Genomic DNA, 20,023 nt, shown 5'->3' on the forward strand with positions numbered 1-20,023 from the left:
GAATTTTTCTTTCTTTCTTTCTTTTTCTCTTTTTTGAGTCAGAATCTTAGTCAGTCACCCAGCCTGGAGTGCATGGCACGATGACTCACTGCAACCTCTGCCTCCCAGGTTCAAGTGATTCTCCTGCCTCAGTCTCCCTAGTAGCTGGGACTACAAGCGCACGCCACCACACCCGGCTACTTTTGTAGAGACAGGGTTTCACCGTGTTGGCTAAGCTGGTCTCGAATTCCTGATCTCAAGTGATGGCCTCCCAAAATGCTGGGTAGCAGGTGCGAGGCACCGCACCTGGCTGTCATAGGAATTTGTCAGCAAATCCTACAGACTGGAGGTTACGTGTGGGGTGGTGTAGGGGTGGGGATAACGGAGGAGATGGGGGAGGGGTGAACTCTTCAAGCCCCAGGGGAAAAGTCTGTTCCATTCCTGGGACATTCTACGTGACAGAGAAGAAAGTCCAGCCCCCCAAGACAGCTATCCCAGACTGGGCATAGAGGCAAACCCTTGTAGCAGGATGAGCCGCAGACAAAACTACTCAGACACCGGATTAAAGAAGGAAGAGGTTTTTTATTCCGCCGGGAGCGTGGGCAGATGCACGTCTTAAGAGCCGAGCTCCCTGAAAAAGAAATACTTGGCCTTTTTAAAGGCTTACAACTTTAAGGGGTCCATGTGAAAGGGTCGCGATAAATCAAGCAAGCGTGGGAAACGTGGCTGAGGGCTACGTGCATCAGCTAACAGAACAGAAAGTTTTACAATGCTTTTTTCATACAGTGTCTGGAATTTACAGATAACACAAGTAGTTTAGGCCAGGGGTTGATGTTATTATTATTACTTGTTTTAACTCCTAGGGCCGGGTGGTGGTGCCAAGGTTGTCCGGCTATTTATCTTACTTTTGTTTCTTTCTCTCTTTCCTCCTGTCTTGCGAACTAGGCAAGGTGGGGGGAGAAGAGCAGCAGGAGTAGTAGTGGTCTCCTTCCTTACCCTGACCACAGGGCCCTGTCACTCACCCAAGAACAGGTGCCAATGACAGAATAGCCAGGCCGAGGGGGGAAGAGAGGTGCTTCGGTGATGGATTTCCCTGGTGAGTTGCCAAGACAGGGCTTTACTGCCTCCGCCCTGGACTGGCTGAGTCAGACTGTGCAGGGGTGGACACTTTGACTGGTATTTGGGAGGCATTTGCTGTGGGTTACAGAGAGGGAGGGGCCTGCTTTGCGGCCAGAGAAGGAGGAAAGAGGCCCTGGGACTAGGGTGGAGGCTCGGGTTTCGGTCTTACCTGCTGCTCCAGACCATGGCCTGGAGGGCCGCCTGCGCCACCCCCAAAACAAGGAGATAGGCGCTGCCCCTCCTCCCTCAGACCCAGGAGTCCAGGCCCCACCCCCTCCTCCCTCAGACCCAGGAGTCCAGGCTCCCAGCCCCTCCTCCCTCAGACCCAGGAGTCCAGGCTCCCAGCCCCTCCTCCCTCAGACCCAGGAGTCCAGGCTCCCAGCCCCTCCTCCCTCAGACCCAGGAGTCCAGGTCCCCAGCCCCTCCTCCCTCTGACCCAGGAGTCCAGGCCCCCAGCCCCTCCTCCCTCAGACCCAGGAGTCCAGGTCCCCAGCCCCTCCTCCCTCAGACCCAGGAGTCCAGGCCCCCAGCCCCTCCTCCCTCTGACCCAGGAGTCCAGGTCCCCAGCCCCTCCTCCCTCTGACCCAGGAGTCCAGGTCCCCAGCCCCTCCTCCCTCTGACCCAGGAGTCCAGGTCCCCAGCCCCTCCTCCCTCTGACCCAGGAGTCCAGGCCCCCAGCCCCTCCTCCCTCTGACCCAGGGGTCCAGGCCCCCAGCCCCTCCTCCCTCTGACCCAGGAGTCCAGGCCCCCAGCCCCTCCTCCCTCTGACCCAGGAGTCCAGGCCCCCAGTCCCTCCTCCCTCTGACCCAGGAGTCCAGGCCCCCAGTCCCTCCTCCCTCTGACCCAGGAGTCCAGGCCCCCAGTCCCTCCTCCCTCTGACCCAGGAGTTCAGGCCCCCAGTCCCTCCTCCCTCAGACCCAAGAAGCCTCAGACCCACACCGAATGCTTCTATGAGATAGTTTTCTCCACTTGCCCATGAAGAAATGAGCCCAGGCCCAGTCAGATCTGCATCTGTGTCACAGCCCAGGACCACTGTAACCTTCGGCTACTGACTTCCCCCTCTGAGCCTCTGTTTTCTCCTCTGTCCATGGGGCAAGGGGTCTGCTCCTTCCCTCAAACCCCAACCCAGGTAGGGTCAAGCACAGGAAATGCTTGTGGCATGAATGTGATGAGAACACAGAACTGCAGAAGCCAAAGAAAGAGAAGCATAAGGACCCTCCTTCCACCCCTACCTCCCCCACCCGCCGCTTCACACACCAGGGCCACCTGCCGGGTAGCCAGGAGCTCACAGCCTCGCCCGCTGGCCACCCCTGCAGCCCCTCCTTCATTCAGGCAGTTTCATGGCCCGGAACACCCTTCATCCTCTAGGATTTGACACTGGCTGTCAAACTCGTCCTTCATAGTGATTCCTGGCCTGCCCTCCTCCTCTAGGCAGTCTGTCCTGACCCTCAGCAGCCTCTCCTGGCCTTGGCAGAGCCCTTCGTGTCCTCCCTTGCAGCACGCATGGGAAGAAAGGCCATCATCCTCGCCATTGCTAACACCGGCCTTGCGTTTCCTCTTTGCCAGGTACTGTATTGACAACTCTCTACAACCTCACTTCATCCTCCTAATAAGCTGGGCGCGGTGGCTCCATGCCTGTCATCCTAGCACTTTGGGAGGTCGAGGCAGGAGGATCACTTGAGAGGTGGAGGTTGCAGTGAGCCGAGATTACGGCACTGCACTCCAGCCTGGGCAATAGAGGGAGACTCCATCTCATAAAAAAAAAAAAAAAGAAAAGAAAAGAAAAGAAAAGAAAAAAGAAAAAACGAAAAAGAAAAGAATTCTTCCAACATTGTTATTCCCATTTTACAGTTGAAGGACTGAGGCACAGAGAGGTTAAGTAATTTGCCCAGGGTCACACAGCTAGAAAAGAGCAGGATCCCAAGGTGGCAGCATAGGGTAGCATCAAAGGATGCAAAGGTCTAAACTGTATGGCATGGGTTCAATCGTCTCCTCCATGTATTTGTTGTGGAGCTGTGAATACATGACTTAGCTTGTTTGTGCCTTTGTTTCTTTTCTTTTTTTTTTTTTGAGACGGAGTCTCGCTCTGTCGCCCAGGCTGGAGTGCAGTGGCCGGATCTCAGCTCACTACAAGCTCCACCTCCCGGGTTTACACCATTCTCCTGCCTCAGCCTCCCGAGTAGCTGGGACTACAGGCACCCGCCACCTCGCCCGGCTAGTTTTTCGTATTTTTTAGTAGAGACGGGGTTTCACCGGGTTAGCCAGGATGGTCTCGATCTCCTGACCTCATGATCCGCCCATCTCGGCCTCCCAAAGTGCTGGGATTACAGGCTTGAGCCACCACGCCCAGCCGCCTTTGTTTCTTTATCTGTAAAATGGGGATAAGAGGACCCATTCCATAGGATATGGTGAGGATTATGCATACACACACACACACACACGCACACACACACATTTATGATGTACTGAGAAGAAGATATAAGCACACAATAAGTATCTTCAAAATTATGAAGTGGCAAAGCCAGGATTCAGACCCACACCTGCCCGAGGCTCTCTGCCATCAGACCACACTATATCTCTTTCTTTCTGTTCCTTCATTCCCATCAATCCAAGGCAAAAAACATGCCTTCTCTGATTTCCAGCCTCACTTAGCATAGACTGTGGAGGCAACATATCTTGAATGAAGCAATGAAGCAATAATGCACATGAATGCACCAAATGCCAAAAGCTCATTCACTCAACAAGTATCTCTCCAACACTTCCTGTGTGCTAGACCCAATTCTGTGTGCTGCAGATTAAGTAGGGGACTGACCATACAAAAATCTTTGCCCTTGCGAAGCTTGCATTTTTTTCTTTTTTGATGGAATCTTGCTCTGTCACCCAGGCTGGAGTGCAGTGGCATGATCATCTTGGCTCACTGCAAACTCCACCTCCCAGGCTCAAGCGACTGTCTTGCCTTGGTCTCCCAAGAAGCTGGGATTACAGGTGTGCACCACCAACTCCAGCTAATTTTTTGTATTTTTAGTAGAAATGGGGTTTTATCATGTTGGTGACGTAGTGTGATCTCAGCTGACTGCAACCTCCACCTCCTAGGTTCAAGCGATTTTCTTGTCTCAGCCCCCCAAGAAACTGGGATTACAGGTGTGCACCACCAACTCCGGCTAATTTTTGTATTTTTAGTAGAGACAGGGTTTCACCATGTTGGCCAGGTTGGTTTCGAACTCCCAGCCTCAAGTGATCCACCCACCTCAGCCTCCCAAAATGCTGGGATTACAGGCATGTGCCACTGTGCCCAGCCTGTGAAGCTTGCATTCTAACAGAGGAGACATAGACAAAAATGAACCAGGAACACAGTGGGTAAGAAGGTGAAAAGTGCTCCACACAAAAATAAAGTAGGGAGAGAGAAAAGAGACTACAAAGAAGTTGGGTTGCCAGGCACGGTGGCTCATGCCTGTAATCTCAGCACTTTGGGAGGCCGAGATAGGCAGATCACAAGGTCACGACATCGAGACCATCCTGGTGAAACCCCGTCTCTGCTAAAAATACAAAATTAGCTGGGCGTGGTGGTGCGCACCTGTAGTCTCAGCTACTCAGGAGGCTGAGGCAGGAGAATCGCTTGAACCCAGGAGGCGGAGGTTGTGGTGAGCTGAGATCGCACCACTGCACTACCGCATGGCCAACAAGAGTGAAACTCTGTCTCAAAAAAAAAAAAAAAAAAAAAAAAAAAGAAGTCGGGTAAGGGATGCCACCATTTGAAACAGGGTGGTCACCCAGTCCTGAGAAGGTGACGTTCAGGCAAAGACCGAAGGAGGCAAGGAAGGGAGGCATGAGGGTATCTGGTAGAAGAGCATTCCAGGCAGAGAGAACAGCAAGTGCAAAGGCCCTAAGGCAGAACCCGGTCTTGGTGTTCCAAGAGCAGCAGGAGGCCAGTGTGCTGACACACAGAAGGAAGAGATGAGATCAGAATCACATCCCTTAAGGCCTTGCAAGATGTCAGCTTTTATACACAGAGAAATGGGAAGCCATAGAGGATTCTAAACAGGAATGACATGAGCCGACTTCGGTTTCTACAGCATCCCTGAATGGAGACTAGACTTCGCAGGGAGCAGGGAGACTAGTTAGAAGGCTACTGCAATGGTCCAGGTGAGAGGCAGCGGTGCCAGGAACCAGGTGGGAATCATTGATTATGCAAAAGGCTAAGAATGGGCAGGTCCGTCCCGTGCCCTGCTCTCTGCTCTCTGCAATCTGGGTGTTGGAGTCTGACAGTCTCATCATCCACTCACTGCATAGGTAATCTTGGGCAAGTAGTTTTTTGGGTTTTGTTTTGTTTGTTTGTTTTTTTTTTTTTTTTTTTTTTTTTTTTTTTTTTGAGACGGAGTCTTGCTCTGCCACCCAGGCTGGAGTGCAGTGGCCGGATCTCAGCTCACTGCAAGCTCCGCCTCCCGGGTTCACGCCATTCTCCTGTCTCAGCCTCCCGAGTAGCTGGGACTACAGGCGCCCGCCTCGTCGCCCGGCTAGTTTTTTGTATTTTCTATTAGAGACAGGGTTTCACCGTATTAGCCAGGATGGTCTCGATCTCCTGACCTCGTGATCCGCCCGTCTCGGCCTCCCAAAGTGCTGGGATTACAGGCTTGAGCCACCGCGCCCGGCCTGTTTTGTTTGTTTTTTGAGACAGCGTCTCACTCTGTCACCCAGGCTGGAGTGCAATGACATGATCTCGGCTCACTGCAACATCTGCCTCCCGGGTTCAAGCGATTATCCTGCCTCAGCCTCCTGAGTAGCTGGGACTACAGGCACACGCCACCACACCCGGCTAATTTTTCTATTTTTAGTAGAGACGAGGTTTCACCATATTGGCCAGGTTGGTCTCGAACTCCTGACCTCGTGAGCTGCCTGCCTTGGCCTCCCAAAGTGCTGGGATTACAGGCGTGAGCCACCGCGCCCAGTCTGTTTTGTTTGTTTGTTTGTTTTTGAGACGGACTCTCGCTCTGTCACCCAGGCTGGAGTCCAGTGGCCAGATCTCAGCTCACTGCAAGCTCCGCCTCCTGGGTTCATGCCATTCTCCTGCCTCAGCCTCCTGAGTAGCTGGGACTACAGGCGCCCGCCACCGCGCCCGGCTAATTTTTTTTTTTTTTGTATTTTTAGTAGAGACAAGGTTTCACCATGGTCTTGATCTCCTGACCTCGTGATCTGCCCGCCTCCCAGTGCTGGGATTACAGGCGTGAGCCACCATACCCGGCTCTGGTTTTTGTTTTTTGAGGTAGACCTCGCTCTGTTGCCCAGGCTGGAGTGCAGTGGTGCGATTATCGGCTCACCACAACCTCCGCCTCCCGGGTTCAAGTGATTCTCCTGCCTCAGCCTCCTCACTAGCTGAGATTACAGGTGCCCACCACCACGGCTGGCTACTTTTTGTGTTTTTATCAGAGATGGGGTTTTGCCGTGTTGGCCGGGCCAGTCTCGAACTCCTGACCTCAGATGATCCACCCACCTCGGCCTCCCAAAGTGCTGGGATTACAGCACCCACGCAAGTTTCTTAACCCTTCTCTGCCTCATTTTCTCATCTGTAAGACTAAGACAGCTCCCCTCACGTGGCTCTGGGGAGAAATACTGTGGAAAGCTTTGCTAGTAACCTCTACGGCATGGAGGGAGTTCTCAAAAAGTGACTTTAGAAAGGTGTTTATGCCTGGGAAGCCTGTTCATTTTTGTGATATCCTTGGAGCTGGGCCAGGCACTTATCGAGCTAAATCTAACTTTTGTCAGAATGGCGGGGGGGAGGTCATGGAGGGAAATTTCCAAAGGAAGGGGGAACAGGATGGGTGGGGGGGTGTTGAGGGCAATAGGCAGAGGCAGTGACCACGGACAGGAGGTGTCCACAGAACGGGGACTGCCACTGGCCCTGGAGACAGAAGGTCAGCCCCGGGTTCAAATCCTCCCTTAGCCAAGTGCTGAAATGGACTAGTTGTTGAACCTCTCTAGCCTTCAGCTTCCTCGTCTGTCAAGCAGAAATCAAACTTCGAACTTCCTCCCGTTGTTAGAATTTCAAGGGAGTTTTAAAGACAGAGCTTTCAACTCTAACCTGTGAACAAGTGTGACATCAAATTTACTGTTTGTTGTTATTATTCTGTTGTTACGAGCAGATAGTTAGTTTCCCGGCTCCCCTGCAGTCCTCCCAGCCCCTCCTGGATCTGTCTGCCAGCCCCGCCCCTGGGTCACTCCAGCCAGGCTGTGCCAGGTGAACGCTCAGGTATGCGGAGGCGGAGGCAGGACAGCCCTGGGAGGGAGCAGGAGGAGGGGCTGGCAGCCTGGAAGGGAAAGGACAGCGGAGAGCAGGGCAGAGCCTGAGCAGGCAGGTGAGGAGATCCGGGTTCGGAGAGGAGGCCGGGATTTGACCAATGGGTCTGAGGGAGGAGGGGACTGGGGTCTGGACTCCTGGGTCTGAGGGAGGAGGGGACTGGGGCCTGGACTCCTGGGTCTGAGGGAGGAGGGGCTGGGGTCTGGACTCCTGGGTCTGAAGGAGGAGGGACTGGGGGCCTGGACTCCTGGGTCTGAGGGAGGAGGGGCTGGGAGTCTGGACTTCTGGGTCTGAGGGAGGAGGGGCTGGGGTTCCGGGCTCCTGGGTCTAGGGTGGAGGGATTGGGGGTCTGGACTCCTGGGTCTGAGGGAAGAGGGGCTGGGGGCGTGGACTCCTGGGTCTGAGGGAGGAGGGGCTGGGGGCCTGAACTCCTGGGTCTGAGGGAGGAGGGGCTGGGGGCCTGGACTCCTGGGTCTGAGGGAGGAGGGACTGGGGGTCTGGACTCCTGGGTCTGAGGGAGGAGGGACTGGGGGTCTGGACTCCTGGGTCTGAGGGAGGAGGGGCTGGGGCCTGGACTCCTGGGTCTGAGGGAGGAGGGGCTGGGGGTCTGGACTCCTGGGTCTGAGGGAGGAGGGGCTGGGGGTCTGGACTCCTGGGTTTGAGGAAAGAGGGGCTGGGGCCCTGGACTCCTGGGTCTGAGGGAGGAGCTGGGGTTTGGACTCCTGGGTCTGAGGGAGGAGGGGCTGGGGCCTGAACTCCTGGGTCTGAGGGAGGAGGGACTAGGGGTCTGGACTCCTGGGTTTGAGGGAGGAGGGGCTGGGGGCCTGGACTCCTGGGTCTGAGGGAGGAGCTGGGGTTTGGACTCCTGGGTCTGAGGGAGGAGGGGCTGGGGCCTGGACTCCTGGGTCTGAGGGAGGAGCTGGGGTTTGGACTCCTGGGTCTGAGGGAGGAGGGGCTGGGGGCCTGGACTCCTGGGTCTGAGGGAGGAGCTGGGGTTTGGACTCCTGGGTCTGAGGGAGGAGGGGCTGGGGCCTGGATGCCTGTGTTGAGGGAGGAGGCTGGGGTAGGAAGTAGAGGCTCCTACTGGCCAGGCCCTCACATCTTTGTTGGCTTCCAGGGCACCTCCAGGTGGGTAGGAGCTCCCACTCAGCACCATGAGCACCGCCACCGGGTAAGTGCCCCCAGCCCCCAGGCCCCAGGCCCCAGCCGCCAGCCCCAGCACGCCTCCCGCCTCCCCTCGCCTCCTCACCCACACCCACAGATCCTGTTTCTGGCAGCCCAGACTCTGGCCCAAGCCCGGACACTCAGGAGGAAGCCAGAGCCACTCTCCTCCCTGCCCAGCCTGGGGTTAGGGGACCCCACTGTAGAGCAGACAGGCCTGAGCTCCAGCTCGGCCCTCACACTCCGTGCTGATGTAACCCTGGTCAAAGGACATCACCTCTTGGAGCCTCAGCCCCTCCTCTGTGACACACGGACAATTTTGAAACATTGGTGGGATAGTGCATGACAGGACTTAGCTGACCACCTCACTGATGGCCGGTGCTCAGCCCATAGGAGCCTCTGTTGGGATTGTTATCTTGTTAGGAAATAGTAACCCTTTGCTAGAAAATCAGGACTGTTCATAATGAAGAGTCAAGTCCCCCAGAGGAAGCAGGGAGGAAAAACAATGAGAGATGAGTCAAAATACCTGCATGGTAGGTAGTGAGTTCTCTGGCCCAGAGGTAATCAAATTGTGGTGACATCAGACTGGCAGGAGCGGGATGAGGAACAGGAGTTTGGGAAAAAGGGATTTTCAGTTCCCCTGACGCCACCTGATCTCTGAGCTTCTGTTATGCGTATGGAAGTGGGGATCCAAGAATTCTTAGGAAAGGTAACCTCAGGAAGAAATCGAGGACAGGAGGAGACAGAGAAGGAAGTGGCCGGGAAGCGCCTGGCCCATGGGGGTGGGAGGGGAAACAGATAATTCCCTGTGTACTTCAGATACTACTAATGCTATTGTAACAATCCCCATTTATTGAGCAACTTCTGTGTGCTAAGCCCTGGCAGCATCTTAAGAATGATAATAACAGTTATTGAAGCTTCAAAATACTTCACCTGCATCATCTGATTGAATTTGCCCAACAGCCCTACCAGATAGTTACTACGTTACAGAAAGAAACTGAGGCAGGAGAGATTAAGTCCCCTTCTCAAGGTCTTATGGCAAGGAGGCAGTAGACAGAGGGCTTGAATCCAGGACTATGCCATGGTAGAGACCACACTCCCCCTACCACCCAGCACCACCGCCTGACCTGTCTTCTTCTTTTTTTTTTTTTTCGAGATGGGGGTCTCGCTGTTGCCAGGCTAGAGTGCAATGGCGCGATCTCAGCTCACTGCAACCTCCACCTCCCAGGTTCAAGTGATTCTCCTGCCTCAGCCTCCCACGTAGCTGGGACTACAGGCGCCTGCCACCACACCCAGTTAATATTTGTATTTTGAGTAGAGATGGGGTTTCACCATGTTGGCCAGGCTGGTCTCAATCTCTTGACTTTGTGATCTGCCTGTCTCTGCCTTCCAAAGTGCTGGGATTACAGGCGTGAGCCACCGCGCCTGGCCTACCTGTCTTCTTAAAGTCCAGCTCTGGCTCTGAGCTCTCCTGCTCAATAATAATAAAAATAATAATAATAATCCTTCCATGGCTCCCCATTACCTTCATAATGAAGCCCTTGCTGCCCTGCTTGGCATTTCCGCAGGATCCACCCCCAATTCCACAGTCTCTCTCATCCCTCTTTTCTTCACCAGCCCAGAAGCTGCCCCAAAGCCAAGCGCCAAGTCTATCTATGGTGAGTGGGGGGCAAGGGAGCCCCAGGCCCATAGAACTGGGTCTAAAGAAACAGGACCTGGAATCCAGGGTCTTGGAGGAGGAGAGGCTGGGCCTGGACCCCTGGGTCTGAGGGAGGAGGGGCTGGGGACCTGGACTCCTGGGTCTGAGGGAGGAGGGGCTGGGGGTCTGGACTCCTGGGTCTGAGGGAGGAGGAAGAGCTGGAGGTCTGGACTCCTGGGTCTGAGGGAGGAGGGGCTGGGCCTGGACTTCCAGGCTCATTTTCTTTCTCCCCTGGCAGAGCAGAGGAAGCGTTACTCCACAGTTGTTATGGCCGATGTATCCCAGTACCCAGTCAATGTGAGTCTGGGGTCTGTGTTCCCCAGGACATCTTCTAGGGCAAAGGTGGCCTCAGGAGATAGGGCTTTTGAAAGCAGCTGGGCCCCCAAGCAGGAAGCATGTGGAAAGTCAGTTTGCCCATCCGTAAAACGGACCTCCGTTGCCTCACCTCAGTCATGGATATGAAGTCAGGGGCCTCGGGTCCACTCAAATCTGCCAGCCTTTTCTCCGGGCTAGCTGTTGTGCTGGACAGTGGGACCATGGGGACAAATCAAGACACAGCCTTGCATGAGGAGGGGGTAGACAAGGTCCAGAGGAACCCACGGAGGTGCCTGGTGCTCTAATGGAGGTGGCAGGGGGCACAGCGGGAGACCCGAGGAGGCATTTAGAAGGAGAGAGCTATAATCCAGACTCCTTCCCTGCCCGCAAGGAGCCTCCAGTCTGTGAGAAGCCAGACTCAGGTGCTAGTCACTCTGATGAAAGGGAAACAAAGAACACTGCGGGGAGGAGCTGATTTTTGGAGCAGGTGATCAAGGAAGGCTTCCTGGAGGAGGTGTGGTTAGTCTCAGGCTGAAAGTCTGATTATTCTGGGGGATTCTGAGCCCACCTGGCATCATCTTGGGCCTCACTGCCTTCTCCCTGGTCCGTGCCAGCACCTGGTGACGTTCTGCCTGGGTGAGGACGATGGCGTGCACACCGTGGAGGATGCCTCCAGGAAGCTGGCGGTCATGGATAGCCAGGGCCGTGTCTGGGCACAGGAGATGCTGCTGCGAGTGTCTCCCGACCATGTCACGCTGCTCGACCCGGCCTCCAAGGTGCCAGGGGGCACTTCGGTGGGAGGAGTGTCTGCGGCAGGGACTTCAGGGGTCTGGGTGTGAATCTTGGCTCTTGCATGTCCTTCCTCTGGGAACTCTGGCGAGGGACCCTAGCCCCCTTCTTGAGCCTTAATAGCCTCATCTATTAAACAGGGGTGTTATCCCTAACCCCCTAACTGCGTGAGGTTGCCCTGACCTGCTGGCCCACACTCCCGTCGCCATTTAGTAATACCATCATTTTGGGGCCTCAGTTTACCCTGCCATCCCACCCGGCAGGAGGAGCTGGAGTCGTACCCGCTGGGCGCCATCGTGCGTTGTGATGCGGTGATGCCACCTGGCCGGAGCCGCTCGCTGCTGCTGCTCGTGTGCCAGGAACCCGAGCGCGCGCAGCCCGACGTGCACTTCTTCCAGGGCCTGCGCCTCGGGGTGAGCGGATGGCGTTCGGGTTGGCTCTGGGGGCGGAGCTGGAACTGGGCGGAGCCTGGAGCAGAGGCGGAAATGGGTGGGGCCTCTAGGTGGGGCGGGGCCTGGGGCTAAGGCGGGATCACAGCAAGGAACGGCATGGGACCTGGGAAGGAAGTTCCGAAAGGGAGTAGGGTTTGAGGAGACTGGACCCAGGGTCGAGATAGAACGTGAGGGTGGGATGAGGACATGAACAGAACATGGGCAAGTAGGGCCTGGGGGAGCAGCCAGGACAAGGATGGGGGCGAGAAACCACCCAGACTGGGTCTCCATGGGCGGGGTCGTGGTTTGGGGCAGGGACAGGTGTAGGGCGAGGGGTGAGTCCAGAGCGTGGACATGCGTGGGTCCATAGGCGTGAACGATGGCCGCACGTGGGCTGGGACGGAGCAGAAAAATCGGCCAGGGGCGTGGCCCGGGTAGGAAGGGGGTGCGGCGTGGGGAGGCGTGGCCTGATGTGTGATTGGCAGGCGGAGCTGATCCGAGAGGACGTCCAGGGGGCTCTGCACAATTACCGCTCGGGCCGCGGGGAGCGCAGGGCGGCGGCGCTCAGGTGAGAGGGAAGTTGGCGCGGTCTCTGGGAAGCCAGTTTCCCCTCCCTGTGCCTCAGTCTACAACACCAGACTGGAACAGAGCAAGTTTTGCATGGAGTCAAGCACAACCTAGTCGAGTCTTGTCTGTACCTCCCAGACGAACTGACTCCTTCTCCAGAACTCTACTTCTTTTCCCTGTTCCCTGTCCAGGCCCTCAGTTTCACTCTAGAGAGGTGCTACCCCTCCCCATATCGGATTTCTCCCTACCTCGTTGAACTTGTTTACTCCCTTTGAGCCTCAGTGTGTCTCGTTCTGCGCCCCGGATTTCCCCCTCCGTGAACCCCTCAGTGGACCCAGCCTTGGTGTCCCCGTCGCCCTCCGCAGGGCCACGCAGGAGGAGTTGCAGCGCGACCGCTCGCCCGCCGCTGAGACCCCGCCCCTGCAGCGCCGCCCGTCCGTTCGCGCAGTGATCAGCACCGTGGAGCGGGGCGCGGGCCGCGGGCCACCCCAGGAGAAGCCCATTCCCGAGGCAGAGGAGGCGCAGAGGCCTGGGCCGGCGGGGACGTCGAGCAGCGCTGACCCGGCCTCCCCGGACCTGGGTCCCCGGGGTCCTGACCTGGCGGTTCTGCAGGCGGAGCGGGAAGTGGTGAGCCGCGCGGAAAAGGGGCTGGGGGCGGGGCCAGACGACTGGAGGCGGGTCTAGGGCGTGGAAGGGCGGGGCCAGCTGCGGGATGGGAGTTCTCCGTCAATCTTGTCAGACTTCTGCGTTATGGAGGCGGGGCGGGGGCGGGGCTTTGTTGTAGGGCGTGACCAGGTGTTTGGGGCGGGGCCCGTCTGGGGACGTGTCTAGATGCTCAGGTTCAGGGCTTCGAGGGGGATGGTTTTGGAACTTGGGAGCCCAGAGCGTCCCCCTCCTCTGTCCCCCAGGACATCCTGAACCACGTGTTCGACGACGTAGAGAGCTTCGTATTGAGGCTGCAGAAGTCGGCGGAGGCGGCCAGGGTGCTGGAGCACCGGGAACGTGGCCGCAGGACCCGGCGCCGAGCGGCTGGGGGTAAGGGCACCCCCGCGTGGGATCTGAACCCCCCTCCCGATCACTTTCAGATGCCCTCCCTCTCCCCAGGGTCTCCCCTCCCGCCACTTACCAGGGCTGACCTCACAACCATCTTAACCGGGTGTCCACCTCTCTCTCTGCCTGCCTGGTGCTGGCCCCGCGTCCCCATCGCCGCGCCCGTCGGCCCCCGCAGAGGGCCTGCTGACGCTGCGGGCCAAGCCGCCCTCGGAGGCCGAGTACACAGACGTGCTGCAGAAGATCAAGTACGCCTTCAGCCTGCTGGTGAGGACGCGTCCGCCCCTGGGCCGGAGCGCGGGCACGGCGAACCTGCCCCGTCCCCGCACCCACGCCAACCACCTCCCTCCCCACGCCCCAGGCCCGGCTGCGCGGCAACATAGCCGACCCCTCCTCCCCGGAGCTGCTGCACTTCCTTTTCGGGCCTCTGCAGATGGTGAGACCCGCCCCAGGTCCTCGGGCTCCCCTGCAGCGGGAGGAATCGGTTCGACTTGCAGAAGGTGTGACGGCACGGCCTGCCCCCTCCCGCTCCCCTGACAGATTGTGAACACGTCGGGGGGGCCCGAGTTCGCGAGCAGCGTGCGGCGGCCGCACCTGACGTCGGATGCCGTGGCGCTGCTGCGGGACAACGTCACTCCACGTGAAAACGAGCTCTGGACCTCGCTGGGGGACTCGTGGACCCGCCCCGGGTGAGGGGCGGGACTGGGAGGCGAGGGGCGTGGTGATTGGAGGAGCATAAGGGGCTGGGAGATGGATGGCATGATGATTGGACAATGAGACTAGGAGGGAAGGGACTGGTTAGAGGCGTGGCTTCGTTGTGTTGGGGCGGGGCTTAGGACAGATGCCAAGATTCAATTGGAGGAAAGGCCAGAAATTAATATGAAGGAAAGATTTAAGACCAGCAGACCAATCAGATTGAAAGAAAAGGTGGGGCTTAAAGGAATAGAGGGGCTACGGGGCAGGGGCGGGGCTACGCGAAGGGGCGGGGCTTCTGGAAAGTTTGGTCTATAACTTTGGCGATGGGAGAGAGTCTGTGCACTGGGAGCTGGGAGTTTCGTAGGGAAAGGGTCAGAACCTGAAGCCGAGCTTAAGGAAAACCTGATTTGGAATCAGAGGTGAAATTTAGAGGCTGGATACGGCAAGATTTTTTTCCAGAGAGCGAGCGAGCGAGAGAGATGGATGGGCAGGGTGGTCTCAATATGTTGCCCAGGCTGGTCTTGAACTCCTGGCCTCAAGCGATCCTCCCATCTTGGCCTCCCAAAATGCTGGGATTACAGGCGTGAGCCACTGCGCCCGGCCTAGAAATATAAATTACTGTTGAGTTGGGCTTGGAGGTACCGGCAGGACTTGGTGAAAAGTGGCGGGGCCAGATACAGCGAGCTTTAGGGGAAAACTTAGTGAAGTTAATGACAGAGCTCAGTTGGGGGCTGTACCAGAATCCCTGAGCTCTTGGCCCTGTCCCTGGCCGCAGGCTGGAGCTGCTCCCGGAAGAGGGACCCCCATACAGACCCGAGTTCTTCAGCGGCTGGGAGCCCCCGGTTACTGACCCGCAGGGCCGCGCCTGGGAAGACCCAGTTGAGAAACAGCTACAGCACGAGCGGAGGCGCCGGCAGGTGAGGCTGAGGCTTCCAGGGGAGCAGCCAGCTCCCGCAAGCGACACAGCAGGGCCGAGGCTGGGAAGTCCGGGGTGGGGGCGCGGCCGGTCCGCCTGGCCCCGCCTGACCCGACTGTCTTACTTCCTGCAGCAAAGCGCCCCCCAGGTCGCTGTCAATGGGTGAGTATCCGCCCCAGGGCAGGGCAAGGGGGTCCAGGAGGGGTGCTTCCCGGGGGCTCCCGGTGTTGACTCCGCCCCCTTTTTTCTGTGTTTTTTCCTTTTGTCTTCCTGGCTCTTTTCAGGTGGGTGAGATGGTGAAGGGGGGTGCCGGGGCCGGGAGAGAGGGAGGAGCAGGGAGGGAGGGGGCGGGATCCAGACTTCTGGGGCCAAGGGAGGAGGGAATGGAGACCTAGGTTCCCGGGCCTAAGGGAGGAAAGGGGCTGGGAGTGGGTAAAGTCTGAGAGGTTGGATCTCTGGATCCCCAAAAGGCTGGAAGAAGGCAGTTTGGTTTCTCAGGGCCTGGGAAGCACCATGCCTGGGCTCCCTACGAGGACAGAGCCCTGGATATTGGAGGGGAGAAGCTGGGGAATTGGACCTTTGGGTTTTGAAGAAGAGCCCAAGTCTGGTGCTTGGGATCCTGGAGACCCAGAGGAGCAGGCTTGGGACTTCGAGGGCTTGGGGGCAAGTTTCTGGGAAAGTTAGGAAGTGGTAGTATCTCTGGGCCCCCCACAGGTATAAAGCCTGGGTGATTAAACTCTTGGTTTTCCAGATGCTCTAATGCAATTGTCTAAGTCACTGCTGGGTGTCAGACTGGGTTAAAAGGTTTAAGGGTTAAAAGGATAAGATTGAAGCTTGAGACCTGGACTCCTAGGTCCCTGGGGGGAAAAAGGACATTCCACGTCAGGTTCTACCAAGCAGTGGGGGCTCAGACTCTGGGTCCTGGGGGAGGAAAGGATGTAGATGGACCAGAACTCTAGGGTCCTTGAGCAAATAGAGGGCAGACTGGAGGGAAACAACGTGGGAGGAGACGAAAACAAAGCAGTGAGTCTGGAGGAGACAAAGGGGGGTCTGGGTGAGGGCCTGGGCAGAGGGTCTCAGCAGGGACAGCGTGCTGGGAGCTGCCGGCCCCACACAGGGGGTGCCGCGGCCCTGAAGACCCCCCCTCTCCCCTGCACAGGTAGGCCTGATCCAGGCTGAGGTCCCTCTTATTGGGAGTCAGAGCTGAAATCCCACCCCTGCCCCAGCTGCCTGATATCGCAACCCCCCCTCCCTGTTCACAGCTTCAAGTCACTTTCTCTGAGCCTCAAGTTCTTTGCAGGGAAACTGGGAATAATGATAATCCCTTCCCGGAACAGTGAGAAGTCTGTGGTGTTGTAGGAACTAGCAGTTAAAGGCTCAAGGCTACGACCATGTTCAAGTCCAGCTGCCTGCAAACGAGGGCAGCATTATTCAGACATGGACTGCCCTGGTCCCAGGCTGGCGATGCCACTGTCTTACTCTGTAACCTGTACATCCCTGTGCCTCAGCTTCCTCCTCTGTGAAAATGGAGAAGATAATAGGGTCTCTGGGGGAGGAAGAAACTGGGGGTGGGGGAGAGGGGAGTCCAAATTCATGGTTCTACCAATGGTTGTCATGAAGATCAAATCAACTAATATACATAACAGTGCCTAGCACATAGTAAGTGCTACAGAAGTGGTAGCTATTGTTTGTTTTTTGAGACAGAGTCTCACTCTGTCATCAGGCTGGAGTGCAGTGGTGAGATCTCAGCTCACTGCAGCCTCTGCCTGCCAGATTCAATCGATTCTCCTGCCTCAGCCTCCCGAGTAGCTGGGACTACAGGCATGCGCCACCACACCCAGCTAATTTGTGTATTTTTCAGTACAGACAGGGTTTCACCATGTTGGCCAGGGTGGTCTTGATCTCTTGACCTTGTGATCTGCCCGCCTTGGTCTCCCAAAGCGCTGGGATTACAGGCGTGAGCCACTTGCCTGGCCTAGCTATTGTTTTTATTATGCTCATGAGTTATGATATTTAAGCCCAGTGCCTATTAGATGCTCAATAAATGACAGCTGTTTCTAGCTGTGTGATGTGGGCAAGTGGTTTTATCTCTCTGAGCCTCATTCTCCTCTGTAAAATGGAATCGATAATGGGATAGTACCCACTGCATATGCCTACAGCACAATGCCAAACAACGGAGGGAGCAAAACATATTCAGGCTGTTATTCTCGTTTCAAATTTCTATTAACAGTATTAACCTGGCCCCTGCTGTGCCCCCTGCTTGGCTCTAACCCTAGCTCACACCAGCACCCTGCAGCCCAGAGCAATGGGGCTGGCTGCCTCCTTATTTCCAACCCTCCTGCTTCTCCTCAGTCACCAAGACCTGGAGCCAGAATCTGAGCCTCAGCTAGAGTCAGAGACAGCAGGAAAATGGGTCCTGTGTAATTATGACTTCCAGGCCCGCAACAGCAGTGAGCTGTCCGTCAAGCAGCGGGACATACTGGAGGTTAGAGGAGCGGGAGGCTGAGGGGCAGGAATTAGCCAGCCCTAGCTGCAGATGTAGGCTCTGAACCCTCTGCTTTTTACCGCACCCAGGTCCTGGATGACAGACGCAAGTGGTGGAAGGTTCGGGACCCAGCGGGGCAAGAGGGATATGTGCCCTATAACATCCTGACACCCCACCCCGGACCCCGGTTGCACCACTGCCAAAGCCCTGCCCGCAGCCTGGTGAGCCAGCGCAGACGCTGCGGTCTTGAGGGAGGAGAGGCTGGGACCAGATACTGGGAACAAGGGGTGTGGGGATCAGCTGTCAAGAGTGCTGGTGCAGGTGGTGACTGGGGGTTCAGAAATGCATCTCCAGAAAGGGGAGAGGCTGGGACTCTGACTCCTCTCCCTAACCCACGTGCTCTCCTCTCCTTCCTTTCAGAACAGCACTCCTCCTCCGCCACCAGCCCCAGCCCCAGCCCCACCTCCAGCTCTGGCTCGGCCCCGCTGGGACAGCTGCGATAGCCTCAACAGCTTGGACCCCAGCGAGAAGGGTGAGTGGTGGGGACGCCGGCTATGGGGAGAGGTTCTTATCCTTGCTTTCCAGGCAGGGAAACGGGGGCTCAGAAAGAGCAAACGGACTCCTGCCCCATTCTGGGGAGGCTGGAGCACCCCTCCGCCCTGTGGCCCCAGGACCCCTCGCCCTGAGCCTGAACTTCCTCCCTCCCGGTTTCCCGCCTGCAGAGAAATTCTCCCAGATGCTCATTGTCAACGAGGAACTGCAGGCGCGCCTGGCCCAGGGCCGCTCGGGCCCGAGCCGCACAGTCCCAGGGCCCCGCGCCCCGGAACCGCAGCTCAGCCCGCACTCGGACGCCTCTGAGGTCCGCGCCTGGCTGCAGGCCAAGGGCTTTAGCTCCGGGTGAGTGGGGCGGGGGCCGGCTCGGCGCAGGTTGATAAGCAGGCTGGGAGCGGAGCGTTCCGGGAGTCGGGGGGCGGCAGTCGTGGAGACCACAGGGAGCCGGGATTAGCCCGAAGTGAGGGTCTGTCTGGTAGCAACACCCAATGGCAGGCTGTGATTGCCATGTGTTTTCAGACTCCGACTGGATTCCTTAGGGATATCCCGCACCCTTCGGAAGCACGATATGACCACGCCCCCCGGGTGGCACATTGTGATTGGTGGGTGGGGTTCAGCGGGTGTGGGCCCTGCCTCCCCCCCAGGGAGCTGTTCTGATTGGATCATCGCCGGGTGGGCGTGATATGAGTGGCGGGGGCTGGGGCATCCGGCGACCTGCCTGACCGCGCCCCGGCTGCCCTCGCTCAGGACCGTGGACGCGCTGGGTGTGCTGACTGGGGCGCAGCTTTTCTCGCTGCAGAAGGAGGAGCTGCGGGCGGTGAGCCCCGAGGAGGGGGTGCGTGTGTACAGCCAGGTCACCGTGCAGCGCGCCCTGCTGGAGGTGAGCCGGGCCGCTGGTCCCTGGGTCTGGGTGGGGTTGGGACGCCGAGGGCTCCGACACCAGGACAAAGCGATTTCCACCCCGCCCTCCAGGACAAAGAGAAGGTGTCAGAGCTGGAGGCAGTGATGGAGAAGCAAAAGAAGAAGGTGGAAGGCGGGATGGAAATGGAGGTCATTTGACCTGCCCGGCGCCCTTCGCAAAGAGTGACCAGGCCCCGTGTGAGAACGGACTCTTCAGACTCCTCAACAGCAGAAGTCGATCTTCTGAAGGATGGCCAATCTGCTCCGGCCGTGGTCTTCCCCCATCCCCGTGGACAGACTGAACAATCCTTGCTGCAGTCCCTCCAGAGCAGACCTGGACTGGCTGTGAGTGGGCAGGGCGTGGAGACAGTCTACGGAAAGCGCTAGCAGACCCCCCGAGAGGGTGCAGCAGAGCCCTGAGCACTGTAATATGCCGCCCAGCCTATAAACAGCCTCCTTACTTGGCAGATGGTGTGTCAACTGCTGTCCTCTACCGGGCTACCAGGGGGCCCAGAAACCTTCCCCTTACCCCAGTCACAGCCTCAAGGAACCTGGAAGACGTTCCACCTTCTTTGGTTTCTCTCTCCGAACCCTCCTTTCCATCCCCAGGGTCCCAAACCAGGCTCCCTCCTGACCTCCTAGCCAGCCAAGTCCAGCTTGCCCCATCTTCGGGTTTCCCTGGCTCGCGGCTGCTGGAATGTGAGAACCAACGTTCTCACTTCATTCCTTCCTGCATCCTGGCCCTGCCCTTCTCCAAACTCTCCCAAGCCCCTTCAACCTCTGCGGTTTGCACTTGCTGTCTCTGCTGGCCGAAACAGCCATTCCCTGCCTGGCAAACTCCTCCTATTCAGCCTTCCTGGCCCAGCTCACTCACTCCCTCTGGGGAAGCCCACCCTCATCCCCGGGGCTAGTTTCCCAGCATCCACTTCTCCACTTTGTTCCCCACCTCCTGCCACGGCCCTGCCAGGTAGAACTGGCGGCCTCCCCAGCATGCCACAGCTTTCTGGTCACTTTTTGTCCTGGGAGATGGCAGCCAACTGAAAACTTCCTACTCCCTCAAGAACTAGCTCCT

The 20,023-nt window shown here is 57.6% G+C and overlaps 1 protein-coding gene across 2 annotated transcripts; it reads left to right on the forward strand.

Moving 5' to 3' along the window:
• The first annotated feature begins 7,332 nt into the window (after window positions 1-7,332).
• EPS8L1 (EPS8 like 1) lies at window positions 7,333-19,418 on the forward strand. Of its 2 annotated transcripts, XM_010379169.2 has the most exons (20): window positions 7,333-7,448; window positions 8,508-8,561; window positions 10,169-10,209; window positions 10,489-10,547; window positions 11,180-11,341; window positions 11,618-11,767; window positions 12,271-12,353; window positions 12,718-12,979; window positions 13,261-13,387; window positions 13,581-13,669; window positions 13,764-13,838; window positions 13,943-14,091; window positions 14,874-15,015; window positions 15,148-15,176; window positions 17,367-17,499; window positions 17,589-17,720; window positions 17,920-18,031; window positions 18,222-18,396; window positions 18,799-18,931; window positions 19,024-19,418. In XM_010379169.2, exons 2-20 carry the CDS (start codon window positions 8,545-8,547, stop codon window positions 19,108-19,110), a joined length of 2,157 nt encoding a protein of 718 aa, XP_010377471.2. In that variant the 5' UTR covers window positions 7,333-7,448; window positions 8,508-8,544; the 3' UTR covers window positions 19,111-19,418. The 2 variants fall into 2 exon arrangements, with proteins under 2 accessions (XP_010377471.2, XP_030769330.1); XM_030913470.1 differs by lacking the exon at window positions 7,333-7,448 and having other exon boundaries at window positions 8,532-8,561; window positions 10,120-10,209.
• The last annotated feature ends 605 nt before the right edge of the window (window positions 19,419-20,023 follow it).

Source organism: Rhinopithecus roxellana, chromosome 12 (assembly GCF_007565055.1).
Source record: "Rhinopithecus roxellana isolate Shanxi Qingling chromosome 12, ASM756505v1, whole genome shotgun sequence".
In the NCBI taxonomy this organism is placed as follows: Eukaryota; Metazoa; Chordata; class Mammalia; order Primates; family Cercopithecidae; genus Rhinopithecus; species Rhinopithecus roxellana.

Excerpts from the sequence above, each read along its gene's own strand:
- EPS8L1 (XM_010379169.2), top strand. Across the intron at positions 12,980-13,260 it reads TGCAGGCGGAGCGGGAAGTG|GACATCCTGAACCACGTGTT; the intron begins GTGAGCCGCGCG and ends TCTGTCCCCCAG. Across the intron at positions 17,500-17,588 it reads AGCAGCGGGACATACTGGAG|GTCCTGGATGACAGACGCAA; the intron begins GTTAGAGGAGCG and ends TACCGCACCCAG.